Consider the following 17,338-nt stretch of genomic DNA (forward strand, 5'->3'; position numbering starts at 1 on the left):
ATAGTTCCTCAGGCACTCTGTCTATCAGGACTAATCCCTGAAATCTATTCCTCACCTCCACTGTATATTCATAAGGGATATGATTGAGGTCATACCTGAATGGTTTAGTGGTCTTCCCTACGTTCTTCAATTTAAGCCGAAATTTTGCAACAAGAAGCTCATGATCTGAGCCACAGTCAGCTCCAGGTCTTGTTTTGACTGACTGTATAGAGCTTCTCCATCTTTGGCTGCAAAGGACATAATCAATCTGATTTCGATATCAACCATCTGGTGATGTCCATGTGTAGAGTCGCCTCTTGTGCTGTTGGAAAAGAATGTTCGCTATGATCAGCGTGTTCTCTTGGCAAAACTCGATTAGCCTTTGTCCTGCTTCATTTTGTACACCAAGGCCATGCTTGCCTGTTATCCCGGTGATTTCCTGACTTCCTACTTTAGCATTCCAATCCCCTATGATGAAGAGGACATCTTTTTTTGGTGTTAGTTCTAGAAGGTGTTGTAGGTCTTCATAGAACCGATCAACCTCAGCTTCTTCGGCCTCAGTGGCTGGGGCATAGACTTGAATTACTGTGATGTTGAATGGTTTGCCTTGGATTCATACTGAGATCATTCTGTTGTTTTTGAGATTGTACCCCAGTACTGCTTTTCCCACCCTTTTGTTGACTATGAGTGCTACTCCATTTCTTCTAAGGGATTCTTGCCCACAGTAGTAGATATGATGGTCACCTGAATTAAATTCGCCCATGCTTGTCCATTTTAGTTCGCTGATTCCCAAGATGTCGATGTTCAATCTTGCCATCTCATGTTTGACCACCTCCAGCTTACCTTGATTCATTGACCTTACATTCCAGTTTCCTAAACAATATTGTTCTTTACAGTATCAGATTTTCTTTTCACCACCAGACACATCCACAGCTGAGTGTCCTTTCGGCTTTGGCCCAGCCACTTCACTCTTAACATCTTTTAATTGCCCCAGTTGTCAGTTTCTCTTCCCATGCGGGGAGAAGCGATGCAGAAACTGACACTGGGGTAGTTCGGAGAGCTTATTCAAGGGCAACTGAGAATCTCTTCATCACTAATCTTCCAGCTGCAATCAACAGGGAGCAATAAAATAGGCAGGACCAGCAAACAGGAAACTTGAATTAAAGGCACAGGAGCCCTGAAAAGTTCTATTGCACTTTGCCAGCTCACACTGGACAGGATGGTACTGCAATTTTATGTTATTGCAAAAGAATAGGGACAATTCTGATCTGAAAATAGATGAGACAACATAGGAAAGCACTGGCTGGCAACATTGGATGCTTCCTAAAAAATGAGTGAACGGCCATTTCAGAGACAGGGCTATGCCGGACCTGGGAATAGGCCATTTGCCCCTTGCTCCATCCACATGGAAACTACACCTGGAGGCTCCAAGAGCAGCATGGGGAAGCGGATGGGTCATAGGAATCCCCTTGGCCCCGACCCATTTGGAGGCCAGCTGCCACCAGCCACCGGTTAGCCCTCTTCAGCTCTGGTGCACCACGCGGCAGGGATGGCTCTCCTCCTCACTAACCTCTTTTGCTTCCCTTCCTCCTCCTCCTCCTCCTCCTCCGCCACGCCTGTTTCACTCTGGCTTTTCTCTGTTTTCAGGGTCACTCTTGACCCCTCTAAGCGGCAGAATTCTAACAGGTGCGTCTCGGGTGCTTCAATGCCTCAAGGATCTAAAATCAGTAAGTCTGGCTGCTGTTTTTCCCTTTTCTGTTTGCTGAGGGGTAGGCCTGCCTGCCTGCCTGCCTGCCTGCCTCCCTGCTTTATTCCTTTCTCTCTTTCTGCCTGGTCAAGGCTGTTGCTTCCTTTTTGCTTGGTTAGAAAGCTGGAGGCCCCAAAGCCTGGCGGAATGTGCTTGGGTCAGTGCTTGACATCTCACAACGCCCCAAGGTGCCAGGCCTCCAGCCAGCTGGCCTCCAACCCTGGACGCCCTTCCCCGTGGTCTCAGACACATTGTGGAGTGGCACTCTGGGCACATACTCAAAAGCCCTCTCTTCCTTATATTCCAGGTCTGAGCTAAGCCCTATGGCTACACCCTCAGGAGCTGGGTAAGAGCCAGGCCAGGAGTATAGCTGGGTTAGCCAAGGGGGGAGTTGTAGCCTGGAGCTCCTAAGGCCTCGCCCAAGCATCAGCTGACCGAGTGTTCCCCGCTACTGGAAATGGGTGGTGGAGGAGGAGTGGGGCACACTGGCTTGGCACCAGGGCCCCCAGTGAGCAGGGCTCGGCCTAGCAGGACACCTGGCACTCGCAACCTCAGGCAGCCGCCTTGGCTCCCAACTCCTTTGGATGCCTGCGGTGAGCATGGAAACTCCAGGCCAACGTCCCCGTTCTGTTCTCATTGTCACTGAGTGGAGAAGCCTGTACCAGCCCACGTCTGACAGCAAGCACGTGACTGAATGCTCCTCCTCCTCTTCAACAGCAGCAGTAAAATTTGCAGTGCAGGGAGAAGACTAGGCATAGAACCTGTCTGCCTGACACACTAACTTTATCTGTGCACTGGAATTTTGGGGTATGGATCAGCATTCAGCCATGTGAGCCCTCCCCCCACATTGGCAATCTGAAATGGCACAGCCCACAGCCGGGTAGGCCCCCTTCAGGAAGGGCTGAGCCCCAGCCTCGCTCTCCACAAACTCGGCTCATAGAGCTTGGAGTCTCTGTTAACAGTGAAACCTGCAGGCTGGGGACTCGGATGAAGCCAGGGGCTCCATCCTCTGCTGGTCTAGGTTAGAGGCGCCTCCAGTGGCCCAAAGCAGGGAAGAGCCTGCCCGCTGGCGCCTCCCCTGTGCCCCGCCCTGCCCCAGGTGGCTTTGCCTTTATCCCTGTCCTGCTCTTTCTCTTTCAGGGTCGCAGACGAACCTGAGAGAATCAGGGGACCTGCGCTCACAAGGTGCGTTCTGGACTCCCTCGCCCGCAGGCCCTGTGCTCCACTGTCCACTCTTGGGTCCCCTTTCTGGTCCCGTTACCGCTCCTAAACTCTGGAGGGCATGTTCCTCTGGGCAAGGGGGTGGGTTGGTCTGTTCTGCTTCAGGCAGTTGTGCGTCTGCCGTGATTCCACAGAAGTACTGAAAAGCCACAGGATGTGGCATTGACTGCAGACATCTACTTCACTTTGTTGTCTTTTTAAACCAGGCCTTTAGCCTTTGTGTCTTCAAATATATGGTTTGCAAGCATGGGGCAATTCCTCATGAAATCTTAGAAGCCAAAAGAATTGCTCTGTGTAATTAATTGCCTTTCCTTGTGATTTAGCAGAAGCTGGAGGCATTATGATGCAAGATAAGAGAAACTGTGTTAATTTTGCGGAATTTATTCAGGATACAGAATTCCATTTTTTTGCAGAACATACATGCGCGCGCGCTCTCTGTCTCTTTCTCTCACGCACACACACACACACACACACACACACCCATTTGGTGCTAGGAGCTTGGGAGTGTTTTAAGTGGGCCTGTCTCCATCCATACCTGAGTGGTACCTTCCCTCTTCTGGGCTCTTTTTCCGTGGTCTTTAAGGGCACTCTTACAAGTTGGACACAGGATGAGTTACAGTTTTTGCCCCAAGAGTGGGGGAATTCTTTTGTTCTGATCAACATGTAAACATTGTTGCCTCCTCCCTTGCCTGCAGTTGCAATTTACCTTGGAATCAAAAGGAAGCAGAACCCCGGTTGCTCCGATTTACCTGGAATGTGAAGCTCACCAGCACCCGCTCCGCCGAAGCCATCCTGGCCGCCCTCCGCCAGGCCACACACTCTGCCAGCTGCTGCTGCTGCCAGACGGAGCCCTTTGTCCTGTCCTGCACGCACGAGAAGAGCCCCAGTGAGCACTTCTGCTGCTTCGAGGTGGAAGTGTGCAGACTGCAGCGGCTGGGGGGACTCCACGGCGTGCTCTTCCGGCGCCAGGCTGGCACCTCCCTGGCCTTCCGCAGCTTGGTGGCCAAGATCTCCGACCAGCTGCAACTCTAGGGGGCTGGAGCTGCTTCGGAGCCTCTGCGCTGACTGACCCACAGGCTGGGGGATGCTCTGGGGTCCAGCGATGTGGCTCTCAACTGCCACCTGGTGCCTGGAGGCCCAGGAGCTTTTCTGGGCCTCCTCCTGTTGCCCGACAGGACGAGGACCTGCTCTGGAGGGGCCCCCTCAGCCTACCAACTGTGCAAGGGACTCGGGGTTGGGGAGTGGTTAGGGAGGAGGAGGAGAGGCTGGGTGTTGGGGAGGAGACACCCCCCCCAGCTTGTTGGGAAGAGTGCACCTTCCTGGCTAGCACAGCCCTCCCCTGCAAAGCTCCATGCTGCTGCAGGAAATGGAGCCAGGGGCTGCAGGCCATTTTTCCAAGCCCTGTCAGGAGGAGGTTGCGGCTCTCCGCTAACCCTCACTGTGGCAGGAGCGTGTCCGCTAGTGCCTAGATGGCCAGGGGAAGGAGCTGTGACACCCCCCCCCCCAGGTTGCTTGCCCTCTCCACTCCAGGGACTGAGTGTGGGAAGGGGGAGTCCCCAGTGCTTGACCCCCGGTCAGTGCCTCTCCCTCTGCCACAAGCATCCTCGGAGGGAGGGAGTCATAACGCCCCCCTTCATCCAAGGCATACGTTACTCCACCTTAAATCCAGAAGTTGAACCGGTTCTGTTTCTCCAACCAGGGCCAGTTTTTATCCCAGCTGCATTTGGAGGTTCAGGTGTCATAGGCAGGATATATTTATGTCTCCAGTTGATTTGAATCCAAACTCATTTTGGCTCTGCTTGATGAATTTCAGTGTGTGCTTTTTTCAATCGAAGGAGAGCAAGCATGAAGACTGAGGCGCACCAACTCCCCCCCCCTCCCAGTAGGCATGTAGGCAAACTCAGTGTAGCCAAGGGGCAAGCCTGACCTTTTAGGACGAAGTGGGCTAATCACGTTGCCAAAGGGCATGTCATCTTGCTCAGAGCTACACAGCGCGGAAGTGGGGTCCCATCCATGGGCTGGAGTGGGGGTTGCTGACCTACAGAGGGTACTTCTGGGGTTCCACTCGTGCTCGGCCCCTGGCAACAGTATTGCTGGCACCAGCTCCTCCCTCTGACCAAGACCAGGTTGCTCAGCGATGCCAAAAGGCCCTCGCATTTCTGCAACTCTGGGGAGGCTTCGGCCTAACCACTGCAGCTCCTTGGCCAACGCAGGGGGCAAACGTTGGCCTTGTGTTCACCATCCCCACAGTGCAGCAAGGTCTTGAGCGGCGGGCAGGCCCCTCGCCGCCGTCATGCACCCCCATTGCTGGACTCAAAAAGTAAAATAAAAAGAACCCCGGTGCTGAGACCACGCTCTAGCGGAGGCTGGCCCTCCCGGCGGGTTGGTTCAAGGGCTCGGGTCAGTGTTCCCTGCCGCTGTCTGCCCCACCAGAGCTGGGTCAAGTTCACACCGCTCCACTCGGAAGAAGCAGAGTGAGGGGAGACGCACATGCCACGCGCTGCATCTGGCTCGGCACCTCATGTGACAGACATCGCGCGCTGCGCACTGTGTTGGGCCACCGTTGTCCCTGCCTCATCTTGCCCAACCGGGCTCCGGAAACTGAGGCTCAGTGACTTGGAGGGGTCTAGCAGCCGGCCACCAGGGCTGAGGATGGGGGTCTGGTCTCAGATGGTGGAACGGCAGTTGGGGGGCCTGGGGCAATCCTGCTCCAGTCCTGGGGGCCAGGTGGAGCTCACAGGGAACCCACCCTATCTGGGCTGTTATTGATGACACTAAATTTGGCAGCTCTTCCGGGGAAAATCAAGTGGGTTTCCTTCTGATCCTTTCCTCCCTCCCCACTTCTACCTTGTCCCACTCTGTGCACTGGTTCTTCCTGCTGTAGTTCCTACCCCTCCCCACCCTGCAAATCCTGCCTCTTTGGGCGCCCCCCCATCTGTACAGACTCCCATGTAAATAATAGTCCGGTTAGCCCCTGTATCATTGGGTAGAGATATTAATGAGCCAGCCTTTTAGCCTTGGGACGATTGTAAGTTATTCCAACCCCAGAGCGGTGGTCTGTACCAAACTCTTAATAAACGTAGAAAGCCTCCTTCTGTGCCTCGGTGGATCCTTCCTTGCCCACTGTCTGGATGCGCACCAAACACATGTCAGCTTTTGCGTGAGGAATGGCTTTGAAAAGGCCTTTAATTTCTCAGTGGAGAGGTTACCAGAGCATGTGGGAGAGACACAGCATGTCTCTGTGGGAGAGGCATTCTGCACATGTTCAGGGATGCTTTTATTGCTTGTTGGGTGCTAGGAGCAGCTGCCTTAGTTCAAAGGAAGTCTTGGGTTCAGACTATGCCACCAGCTTCTCTTCTCCCTGACCCTCCACACACACACACACACACCTGGCAAGGTGCCAGGGGCATCAGTTTGAGGCTGGTAGGGAAAGACATAAAAGAGTAAATTTTTAAAGGCTGGGTCAGGAGTCTCAAGTTGTTCAGCAGGCCCTCGAATTCCTTGTCTGTCCATTTCTCACACGCCTTTCCCATCCCACATCTTCCAAATTTCTGGGGCAGCCTCAGACTCGAGTCCAGTGCCTATGATGCAGTGGTAGAGAGTCAGTTGCTTACATGGAACTGCCCAGCCCCACCAGGAAAGGTGTGGGGCTTGTACTTCCCAGCAGGCAGCTTGTTCACCTCTCATGCAAAACTCCACTTTCGGATCCACCCCACCGGCAGAATCCACAAGGGCCCAGGAAGAAACAGGCAAGAGAAACCGCTTTGAGGGGGAGGCAAGGCTCTGGGGCCCGTCGTTAGCTTTATTCACTCCTTCCACGAAGGCTCTGATGACAGGAGCTTCCCAGCTGACCTAGGGGGCAGCTGCCCTCCAGGCCCTCACCTCTCCTTGGCAGGAGAGAGGAGGGCGCCAGGGGACCGCTGCTGGGAGTGGCAGGGTTGGGGTCACCCTCCCGGAGTCCGAGCCCCAGTCCACGCAGGACTGGCAGAGTGGCGGGTGGTGCCTCTCACTTCTGCGCAGGAATCATGTCGTCAATGGCCTGGCCTTTCTCCAGCTTCTTCTCCATCTCCACCATGAGCTTCACGCCGTCAACCACCAGCTGCACCTGTTCCACCTCAGAGGAGCCCAGGCGGTCAGCGTTGGAGATGTCGAAAACGGCGCCCACAGCCTCGGTATCCACTCCACCTGCGGGGGCGGAGGAGAGGAACGTGGCTGTCAGTCAGTTGCCCCCTCCAGCAAAGATCAGACTGCTCTGCTCTGCTCCTGCCTGGGGAACACTCATCCACACGGCAGCCCTAGGGTCACGCTGGAAAGCTCAGCGCTGCTTCGCTGTTGGAAAAACTGCCAGGAGGCCGGAAGTGCAGCGCATGTGTTCTGCCAGGTCAAGACGCCAGGGGCTGTGTGTGCCTGTGGGTACAGCTTCCCTCGTGTGCAATACACACAAATGCATGTCAGTTGTGCTTGCCGGGTTTCTCTGCAATGGTGGTGACTGGGAAAACTACACAGGCACCATTGGAAGCTGCCATGAAGTGGGATTTTAAGCTGAACGGTGCTCGTGGCTGGCCTTGCAAGGAAGTGAATTCTGCAGCCGGTTTCCCCATTTCCGCCTGTGTTTTCTGGAAACAGGAGGTGGGTGTGGGTGGGGGAGGGGGGCTGGAGGAATGCAGCTTCCTATAAAATAGGTAGCAAGGACCTGAGTCCCCTTTTGCAGTATAAGGACAGATGAGGAGCTGTACTACATCAAGCCAAAGGCCTCTCTACAGCAGCAGGGTGTTCCCATCATGACTAGCCAACCAGATACCTCTGGGAAGCCCACAAGCGGGACATGAGCGCAGCAGCACCCTCCCACATGGGTGCCCCTGCAACCGGCACTCAGAGGCATCCTGCCTCCAATCCTGGAGGGAATATATATCCATCATGACTAGCAGCTACTGACAGCCACATCTTCCCATGAAACATCCTTGATTGTTGAAGCACCTTCCTTACTTATTTCCTTTAAGGTCCAGATGGTTTTAGAGGGGAGGGGGTGGAGCTGGAAACCTGTCCTGTTCGCCCAGACTGCACTGTGGAACACAACACCCAGCTCTCTCTCTCTCACTCTTACCTGTGCCACGTTTCTGCAGGCGGAGGCGCTTGAGGGTTTCCTCGAACTTGGCATGCTTGCTGAGGTGGGGAAGTTTGACATGGACACCGCCACGCAAGCCGGTGCCCAGGTTGGATGGGCAGGTCAGGATGTAGCCCAAGTGCTCGTTCCAGCTGAAGGGGTGGCCAGCTTGCTTGAAGATCCCCTCAATCTTCCAGGGGAGAAACGGGGGGGAGGATTTAACCTCCTCTACAGGACTGGCAGCCAAGAGCTGGCACCCTGGCATGAGCCAAATTGGGGACCTTTGACATCTGAAGAGCAGCAAAGTGGGGCGGCCGGGCACACCTACACGCTCACGTGCTGCTCCCTGCTGCCCTTCTGAACTGCCAAGGACACATGTCCTCAGTTGCCAAGGCCTCTTGCACATCTAGTGACCCAGGGTTTGCCCTCTGGCTTAGGAAAAGGGTCTGTCTCTACACTTCGGCACTGCTGCCCAAAGGAGAGAACTGCAGGCCGTTCTGGATCGCAGACACTCATAATTGCCCATAACCCTCCTGGCCGGGCCCACCCAGGGTCACTGGAGAGCCAGTCGGATGCCACTGGCGTGTATGTATCAAGCTCCCCGGCCGGCTCCTGTCTCCTGGCCAGGGAGCGTCCCTCTGTGCTGCTCAGCTACGGGCCTCAGCTTGCCCCCCAGGCCTGGCCTCCGCCTCCTACTGCTCATCAGCTCAAGGGACTTCACTGCCCTGAGCGCCTGTCGCCCTCTCCCACATGGCCTTGGAGTGGGCCAAGAGGAGCCCTGCCTCCAGGTTCCAAGAAGCCCAGTTGCTCACCTTCTGCAGTCCAACGCAGAAGCGCCGGAAGACTTCCTTCATGTTGCCGCCCTTCTGCATGGAGATGACGCGGAGGTGGTCCTCCTCGTTCACCCACACCAAGAAGGTCTTGTTGTCATTGTGCCTGGGGGAGCAGACCAGAGTGCATAAATGCCTCGGGCCTATTCATGCCCCTTAGCGGGTCACCCGCCCTTCCTGTGGCTCCCTTCCACATGCATTGGAGTTAGTCTGACAGCACAGAAGTGTGACATGCCCCAGGAGGTTATTGATTAATAATTCTTTTATTTTATTTCTGTCCCACCATTCAGCCAGGCTATTCAAGACAGCGTCGAACATAAGTTAGAAACAACACACGACAGATGTATAATATAAAGCTGTAAAAAGACCCACCTAAGAAATACATTTGTATTTAATCTCTTCTACAGTGCTGACAGTGCCTTATATTTATAAGCTACATGAGCAAGAAGACATCAGTGTTGCTGTCAGAGACCTCCTGATTAGAAGGGCAACAGCTGTCTTGGTGGGTATCTCTGACACTGGGGGTGGGTGGGGAGGGAGTGTGGGGGAGGGCCAGGATGCCTCGGTCTGGACAATGCTCATTTTTACTCCTTCTCTGGTACCCAGCTTTTCCAAATGAGGGCAAGGAGCTTTAGCGCCTATGTTTTCCCGCTCTTACCCATTAGACCAGTTATGATGGTCAATGAGAGAGGCTGGGAGGTGCTCTAGGGCAGAATATAGGAGCACGGAGGCAAGCCGACACAGACACGCACTTTAAAGTTCACGTCGTTTTGGAGAAGCAGCTGCAAGACACTAAATCGCGCACGGTCGTACGCTGCCTCCAGTGTCTTCGCAAGTGCTTGATACTGAAGGGCCCTGACCCAGGCGCGCCCAGGCACAGAGAGCGGCGGGGCAGCCCAGGGTGGCGCTGCCGGCCGTCCCGAGCCGGCTGGGCGGAGATGCCCGGGGCCATGAAGGGCACCAGAGCTCTGCGGGCGGGGCGGGGCGGGAGGCCAACCTCGTGTTCCGCACAGGGCCCCGCCAGACGCCTCCAGGAAGCCCCGAGCAGGGCGGGGGCACGAGCGCCCTCCCGCCGCCGTTTCCCAGCATCTGGCCGCGCAAGCCAGCCGCCTCTCCGGGGCCCGCGCCGCCGTCAGGGCAGCAGCCGCCGGATGGACTCCGCTCCCCCTCCTGGAACCTGCCCACGCCCTCGCGCCGCCGCGGAGGCCGGCGCGCGGGGCGGATCTGGAGGCGCGGGGCCCATCGCGGCGGCCCCGCGGCCACGCCCCGGGGCCCCGCTCGGGCAGCGCCGTCGCTCCGTCTGCAAGGCCGCGCCCGCATCTTCGCCCCCGCGCGGAGCAGCTCTCCGGCACAGCGCAGGGGCTCCGACTGCCCGCCGCGCCCGCAGGCTCCGCGCTACGGCACGGAGCAAAGCATCGGGGCTGGGAGCCCCGGCCGAGCTGCCCGGAGGAGCGCGGCTCCGGGGAGGGCGCCGGCCGCCCCGCTGCTCGAAAGGCGCCGGGCTGCGTCCTTGCCCCGCGGCGGGCGGCCGCGCGCGGTCGGGGCCCCGCGCGAGGGCCTCCCCGTCGAGCCCTTTCCCTGGAGGCGGCGGTGCCGCGGCAGAGCGGGGCGCCGCCTCTCGCCCTCGCCGCCCGGGGAGGTGGCGGGGAGCGGCGGCCAGCCGGAGAGGCCCGCCGCCTTTGCCCCGCGGGCGACCGCTCGCCTCCGGGCCGCCCCCGAGCCTGGGACGGGCTCCCCGCGCCGCGCCGCGCCCGCTCACCAGATGCCCCGCGCGTCGGGCCAGTCGCGGGCCATGCCGGAGGCCAGCAGCAGCGGGGAGACGGGCTTGTCGAAGAGGAAGTGGTCGTCGATGAGCTGCTGCTGCTCCGCGTCGGTCATGCTCTTCAGGGGGTAGTACTTGCCCTTGAACTCCCCCGCCAAGCTGTTCAGGGCTGGGGAGACGGAACCGGGGGCCGCGCTTAGGGCCGGGCCTGGGGCGCGGCCGAGCCGGGGCGGCGTGCGCGCCGCCTGCGGACGGCGCTCCGCCCCGAGCATCTCGCGGGGCCGGGGCCGCGGGGGGCTGCGCTGAGCCCCGCAGCGCTGGCAGCGGTGCTCGGCCCCGCCCTGCGCCCCCGGCCCGCCGCCTTGTCGCCACTACCGGCAGCGCCCTGCTCTTGCTGTGAAGAGCCCAGGGGGCCCCGCCCCGCCCCGCCGCCCTCGTCCTCGCGCCCCCCGTGAGGCAGAATCGGACCCCGCGGGCCATCCAGGGCGATGCCCCGCCGACGCAGGCAGCTCGGGCCGACGGGGGGGCCGCGGTCCCGGAATCGCGGAGCTGGAAGGGGCCGTCGGGTCATCCCGGCCAGCTCTGTGGCGGAGCAGGCACTTGACTCTGGGTCGCCCCTGTTCTAGTCTGAGACCCTAACCATTACCCCACACTGTCCGCTGGCCGTTCTTTAAGACCAAGGCCTAACAACCCCCCAGCAACCCCAGTTACAGCAGGGTTTGTCCACATCTACACGCAGGGCATTTTCACTTCTCAGCTTTGAGCTGGCAGGTGTGAAATTTTATCTGCAGGCGCTTTCTAATCATTGTTCTCTCCTCAGTTTGGGCCGCACATCAAATCTGAGATCTCATCAGCTGAAATGCAAACTTAGAATTGTCCTAGCTTCCCTGCCAAAGTACTGGAAATTGTAGCCCAGCGGGGCCCTGAGAATTTTTAGAGAGCCCTTGCCCTGTCTTGGAACCACCATTCCTAGGGAATGACTTGAGCCCAGGTAAATAGTGTGGCTACGCCACCCAGACAATGTGTACAGAGAGGCACCATGTTCTTTTGTTTGGGGAAGAGGCAGCCACTGGTCAGCTGGTCTGCCAAGGTGCATTGAGCAAGGGGTTGGACTTGATGGTCTTGTAGGCCCCTTCCAACCTATGAGTCTATGTCTATGACCCATTTGGTCACCCTTGGCCCCTTACCGGTGATGGAGAGCTTCTCCACAGCACGGCGCTCCCCACGGCTGCAGTGGGGGGGCAGGGAGTATCCCTTGATGCTGCGGCCAGTCCGCACACGGCTGCTGAGCACGTAGTTGGGGTCCAGGTCATCTCCACCCTGTAGGGAAGGGATAGACAGGGACAGGGTCACTGCCAGGCATCTCACCACCCCTCGCTCTGCCACAGACCCAGTGGTCTCCACTGCAGCCGCCACCTCTGAAGCCCCCAGTAAGTATTCCCTCTGTGGGCAGGCAGTTCCGTGCAGGGTCTCAAGCCAAGTGAGGAGGTCTTTCCCAGCCCTGAGGTCCTCCTAAGTGGACGTCTGCAGGGCTGAACCTGGGATTTCATGCCTGCAAAGCATCTATGCGACCACCAAGCCCTGGCCTGTCTTCCCTGCTGCCGCCACCCCCATGCACACCCCCACCCCCATGCCAACCTTCAGGTTCTCATGGTTCAGATCGGTCTTGTGCATGTCGGTGGGTTTGTAGCCACCGTGACGGTCCCGGATGATGGGGTCAAAGAGCTCCTTGAAGACAACGTAGGAGTCCTCATCACCAGCCACGCAGCCGACGGTCATGATGAAAGGGTGGCCTGCATCCAAACCAGGGACGAGGTATTAGAGACTGGTGTGCGTGCGCTTGTGCTTGTGAGGGTGTTGGGAGGTGGGAGGAATCAGTAAATGTAGATGCTTCGCATCTCTTCAGGGACATTCTCCCTGAAATAAACAAGAGCTGCACAAGATCTTTCACTTCTGACTCCTGCACCATGGAACGTGCTCGCTAGAGGCGAGGTGAGTGTGCACACACCTCTCCACCACCGTGCAGATATGTGCTGGTCTCCTGCATCTAAACAACCTATGTCCTTTTTAATGCCTGTCCTCAAAGCCAAACTTGAATCCACCCCAGCAAAGCACCTTGCAGTGTCATTCTGGAATGGCCAGCTAACTGTCACTGAGCCCTGCAACGGCCCTACCTGGAAATATTTGCAAGCTATATGAAGGAAAAGATTCTCCATCTCTCTTGGATGTTGCATGTAAGACGTGATTGCACATGCTTATAGCAGGGTTGACACATCCAATTAGATAAATCTGAGTGGACTGTTCAAATGACTTGTAGTCAGTTAAATCTGCACTTGAGATGAACCAATGGACCTAAAGGAGGAAAGCAGCAGCATGCTCTGTTTTTAGACGACGTGCATGTGCCTGTGTCTCAGCCGGGCGTCATCCCCAAAGAGGCATCCCTGCTTCCTTCTCACATACAGAGCGGCATGCCTCTTCCAAGACAGCACTTCCAACTGCAGTTTCTGTGAGTTCTTGTAATAAAAATAACACAGTTTGAATGATCTACTGCCCAGTTAACCAGAGGCAGCTTTTGCTCATTCTAAATGTTTTTTAATAGATTGATCTACATGATCAAGCACTGCAGCCCAACACCTCAACTCCATCATGTGGCGCTCTTGCTACTAAAGAGTGTGGAACTGACCACCTCCCCCTGGCCCGCCCTACTACTGTCTGTAGAACAGAGTGGCCCCTGAGCATCATACAGAATGTGGCCAGCCCTGATCTAATTAACGTAGCGCTTCCATGCACGAACGCCCTTCTCCTTTGCCATTTGCAGAACCACATTGCAATGCTCTCTGGAGAGAGACGTTTTATTATGTTCAGTCATCAGCACCCACTCTCTCTAGCAATGTGGCAAATGATCCCAGGCCCATTGATTTTTGCTTTGGGGCATCACACCCAGCAAGGAGTTCTCCTGCCTCCAATATTTTAAACAAGAGCTGGTCCAAACAGAGCGTACATCTTGATGCTGCGCTTCTGGGTCTGTGGCAGTCTGGAGCCAGCCCTCGGGCATTCGCCCTCTCCACAAGCCATCCAGGGGCAGACGCGATCGGTATGATGCAAACCAGCCACCAGAGGGAGATAACAAGCCAGATGGTGCACTGTGCATGGGTTTTGTGGATATTTTGTGCTTACAGAGAGGGGCGGTGTGTGTGTGTGTGTGGGGAGGACTGGCGTAGTTAGCGGCCTTGACCTCCCTCCCCTGGTGGAGGTTCTGGAGGTGTGGGAAGCAGGCAGGACTCACCTGGGTTGTCCACGCCTGTCTGGATGCAATCATCAAGAGTGAAACCGCTGGAGGTCTCCTTTCCCCGCAGAAGCGTGTAGATTTCCGGGCTGAGAACCTTGGCCATGTGGTTGTTGTGATGGGTGAGGTCGGGGTATTCCTCCTCCGGTGGGTAGTTCATCTTGCACTTGTTGTGGGTGTTTCCGAAAGGCATGGTGGTGGTTGGCGGGATGAGTCCTGTGACAGTAGACGGAGAGGGGAGAGGGTTGAGAGGGATGGGGCCGGGATGGGCCAGCAGCCCCTCCATCACCCCACCCTGGCCATACTAGAACTAATTTGGGAGAGATTTGCTTGTGAACATTTACAATGAAGAATTGGGATCGTGAAAATTCTCCATATGAGAATATTCATGATCCCAATCCTTGGGAATTAATGTCTTTTAGCATTATGGATGCTGTGTTGGCCTTAGGAAAAGGAGAAATAACATATTGAATTTAATAGGTCAATACCTGCGGTCATCACCTTATCCACAGGAAATAAAATATAGGTTTTAATTGGGAAAGCAGGATGTAAATAGTGGATTGACTTGGAAAGCTTCACCTTACAAATTGATCAACAAGACTTAAGGGTTTTAGAGGCATTTAAAAAAAAAATAAAATGTCAAAAAAGAAAGTGGATTTGAATTTGAATCGATACCAAATTTCCCGACAAGGCAGACCTTCATTTTTGCTCCAACCCAAGCCAGCTGTTGCCTGCTGTGGTTCAGTTGGGTTCACGATGCTAAACTTGGGATATAAGAAGCTGCCTTGCATGGAGTTGCAGAACCATAGGGTGGGAGGGCCATCTCGTCTAGCCCCCTAGCCCAGGCTTCCCCAACCTGGTGCCCTCCAGATGTGTTGGCTGGAGCATGCTGGGAGGTGTAGTCCAACACATCTGGAGGATGACAGGTTGGGGGAGGCTGCCTTCCCAAATGTAGGAAACCCCCACCAGATTACTCTTCAGCCCCAGCTTGAAGACCTCCAGTGAGGGAGAGTCCACCACCACCTCTCCAGGTCATTGGTTCCATCACTGATGTTTCTCCTAATGTTCGAAATCTCCCATCTTTTAACTTATGCCCATGAGATCTAGCCCTGCTGACCTCTGGGATGGCAACAGAGAACAAGTCTTTAGTCTCTTCTATTTGACAGCCCTCCAGGGCTCTGAAGAGTGTTAGCATGTACCCTGCCTCACATGCCAAGTTCTCTCCACCTTTCCTCAGAGGACTGGTTTTCTGTACCACTGACCATCTTCATTCCCTGCCACTGAACCCATTTCAGTTTGTCTACATCCTTCCTAAAATTGCTCTCTCCCAAAGGAGCTTGCCCAGGTTTTAAGACCTTCCAGGGAAGACCTTTTCTCAGTCTGACCGCCATTGGAGGCACATTTGTTGATGATGTGAGAGAGGGTCTTCTCGGTGGCAGCTCCCAGGCCCTGGAACTCCCTGCCGAGGGAAGCTCGGTTGGCTTCTGCTGTGTTGTCCTTCCGGTGCAGGCAAATATGTTTTTATTCAGGCAGGCATTGGGCACATAAGCTGGTCTATTGCTGAAAGGGTTTTTTAATTGGTTGGGTGCTGTTTATTTTTTATTATTGTGTTTTTATTTTTTTGTTTTTATGGTTGTTTTAATTTGGTATTTCTTTTCATCTTGGCCTTATTATTGTTGGCTGCTTTGAGCAGCACTTTTTCATGGAAAAATGAGATATAAATAAAATCAAATTAAGCCATCAACCAAGGGCTGCTGGCCCACCAAGTCATCTCCAGGGGCTTTCCCCAGCCTTGCTGCTTGAGTTTGGGTTGCCAGAACTGCCGAGGCTTGAAGCCCTTCCTGCAGTTGCAGTTGAATGCTGCTGCATTGTGGGCCCTTCCTCAGGGCAGAGTGTATTCTATCTACGCATTTTTCTTGTACAAGTCACTATAAGTCATCCATCCTCACACCTCTGCTGAAGGATGCAGGGTTTCCAGGATGGAAAGTGAGGCACTGAAGCAAGATTGACTTCATCCCCAGCATCTCCGATTTAAAAATCAAAAGTAAAAATGAGCGGGGCAGGGCCCATTCCCCGTTCTGAGGGCTTCGGAGGGTGGGTCCATCGCCAATGTCAACTGCTGGAGAGGTCGACAGCCACAGAGGGCAGCAGTAACTGTGCAGACCTGGCCAGGGTGCCAAGGGGGCAGGGAAGTGGGGGAGGCATGAACTCCACCACTCTGATCCAATTGCCACCAGTGGAAACTCGGGGATAATTTTAGCTGTCAGCCCCTCAGAAACAGGTTTATTTATAGCTGCCGGTTTTGTCCACAAAAGGGCCCTGATTGCATCTGCTGGTGCAGAGGAGTGCTTTGGCTGCAAGCTGAGCCCACATTCCAGTGGCCACTTTTGCAAAGTGTCAGCGGTCCTGGGAGCCAAGAAGCCAGCAAGACATCCAGTCTCCAGGCAAGGAGGGAGGAGGAGCGCTCCATCCACAGAGGGCGAAGGAAGGTGTTGGGCACACACCTGCAGAAGTCAGGCAGGCAGAAGAACCGCTGCCCTGATCTCCAAACCCTCGTTACCTGCCTCCAACATACAAGCAGCCACACAACCTCCAGCAGAGACACTTTCAAGGTCATCGCGAGATTTAGGGTCCTGGGCGCCATTCAGGCCAACCTGAAACAGGCGCCTCCAGGAGTCTCCCACCCTGCCCTTGGCCATTCTGGGGGGCAAAACACTTGCAGCTCTCAGGCTGGGGTGGGCAGGCTCCCTCCTGTTGCCCCAAACTCTGCATCCTGCCCCCTTCCTGTCCACACAGGCTACAGGTTTCTGCTTTATGTGGCCCTATGTGGCACTACTGAACGGGAAGAAGAAGAAGATGAAGAAGAAGAAGTCATTAAAGAAAAAGCCCAAACAGAACAGCCAAAGCACTTGCACCTGCTCCTGTCCATTTCTTCCCCACCCCCTGCTCCCCCCTGCAAAGCTGGAACCAGAGAAAGATGTTACCTGACAGGGAGAACCAAAGCCTTGTCTCACTCCAGCACAACAGGTGACCCAAAAGCCTGGCTCAGGAACCTAGGAATATATACCCTCTGCCTCGCTGCCATTGGCTGCCCCGTGACAAGCAGCTGGCCTGTGGTTGGGCGCCGCGTTCCCAGCTGGGCTTGAAATGTGGGTAGGAGTCTTGCGATGCCGGAGGCCTCCAAAGGGATTTGCTTCCCTCCCTCACGGAGCTCAAGTGACTCCTGCGGGGCTCCTTTTCTTCTCTCTGTCATTCTCTTGAGCCCCAGAACCTGCTTTCCATGCAAGGACATGGCCCAGGAATATGTGAAGTGAGTGTCTTTGAGCATGTGAAGAGTGCTCCTACACAAGTCAACCATGAACCAGTGATGGGGCAAGGTTTGCTGAGCATTCACTCCCTGGGCAGGCAT

The 17,338-nt window shown here is 55.6% G+C and overlaps 2 protein-coding genes across 2 annotated transcripts in view; one reads left to right on the forward strand and one right to left on the reverse strand.

Moving 5' to 3' along the window:
• MARK4 (microtubule affinity regulating kinase 4) overlaps window positions 1-6,046 on the forward strand; it is a 28,491-nt gene extending 22,445 nt beyond the window's left edge. Inside the window, exons 15-16 of the mRNA XM_084814444.1 lie at window positions 2,867-2,911; window positions 3,643-6,046. Of these exons, the coding sequence (XP_084670570.1) occupies window positions 2,867-2,911; window positions 3,643-3,979 (382 nt within the window). The 3' untranslated portion in view covers window positions 3,980-6,046. The remainder of the gene's footprint in view (window positions 1-2,866; window positions 2,912-3,642) is intronic.
• Window positions 6,047-6,116: 70 nt separating this feature from the next.
• CKM (creatine kinase, M-type) lies at window positions 6,117-16,957 on the reverse strand. The gene is made up of 8 exons (XM_084814296.1): window positions 16,914-16,957; window positions 13,930-14,145; window positions 12,282-12,436; window positions 11,831-11,963; window positions 10,641-10,812; window positions 8,864-8,987; window positions 8,052-8,241; window positions 6,117-7,132 (listed from the first exon to the last, which is right to left on the reverse strand). The coding sequence occupies exons 2-8, from the start codon at window positions 14,120-14,122 to the stop codon at window positions 6,954-6,956; spliced, it is 1,146 nt and encodes a 381-aa protein (XP_084670422.1). The 5' UTR covers window positions 14,123-14,145; window positions 16,914-16,957; the 3' UTR covers window positions 6,117-6,953.
• Between the last annotated feature and the right edge of the window lie 381 nt (window positions 16,958-17,338).

The sequence above is a fragment of the Heloderma suspectum genome, chromosome 10, assembly GCF_057233095.1.
Source record: "Heloderma suspectum isolate Gila_16-S chromosome 10, 16-S_ref, whole genome shotgun sequence".
NCBI classification, from domain to species: domain Eukaryota; kingdom Metazoa; phylum Chordata; class Lepidosauria; order Squamata; family Helodermatidae; genus Heloderma; species Heloderma suspectum.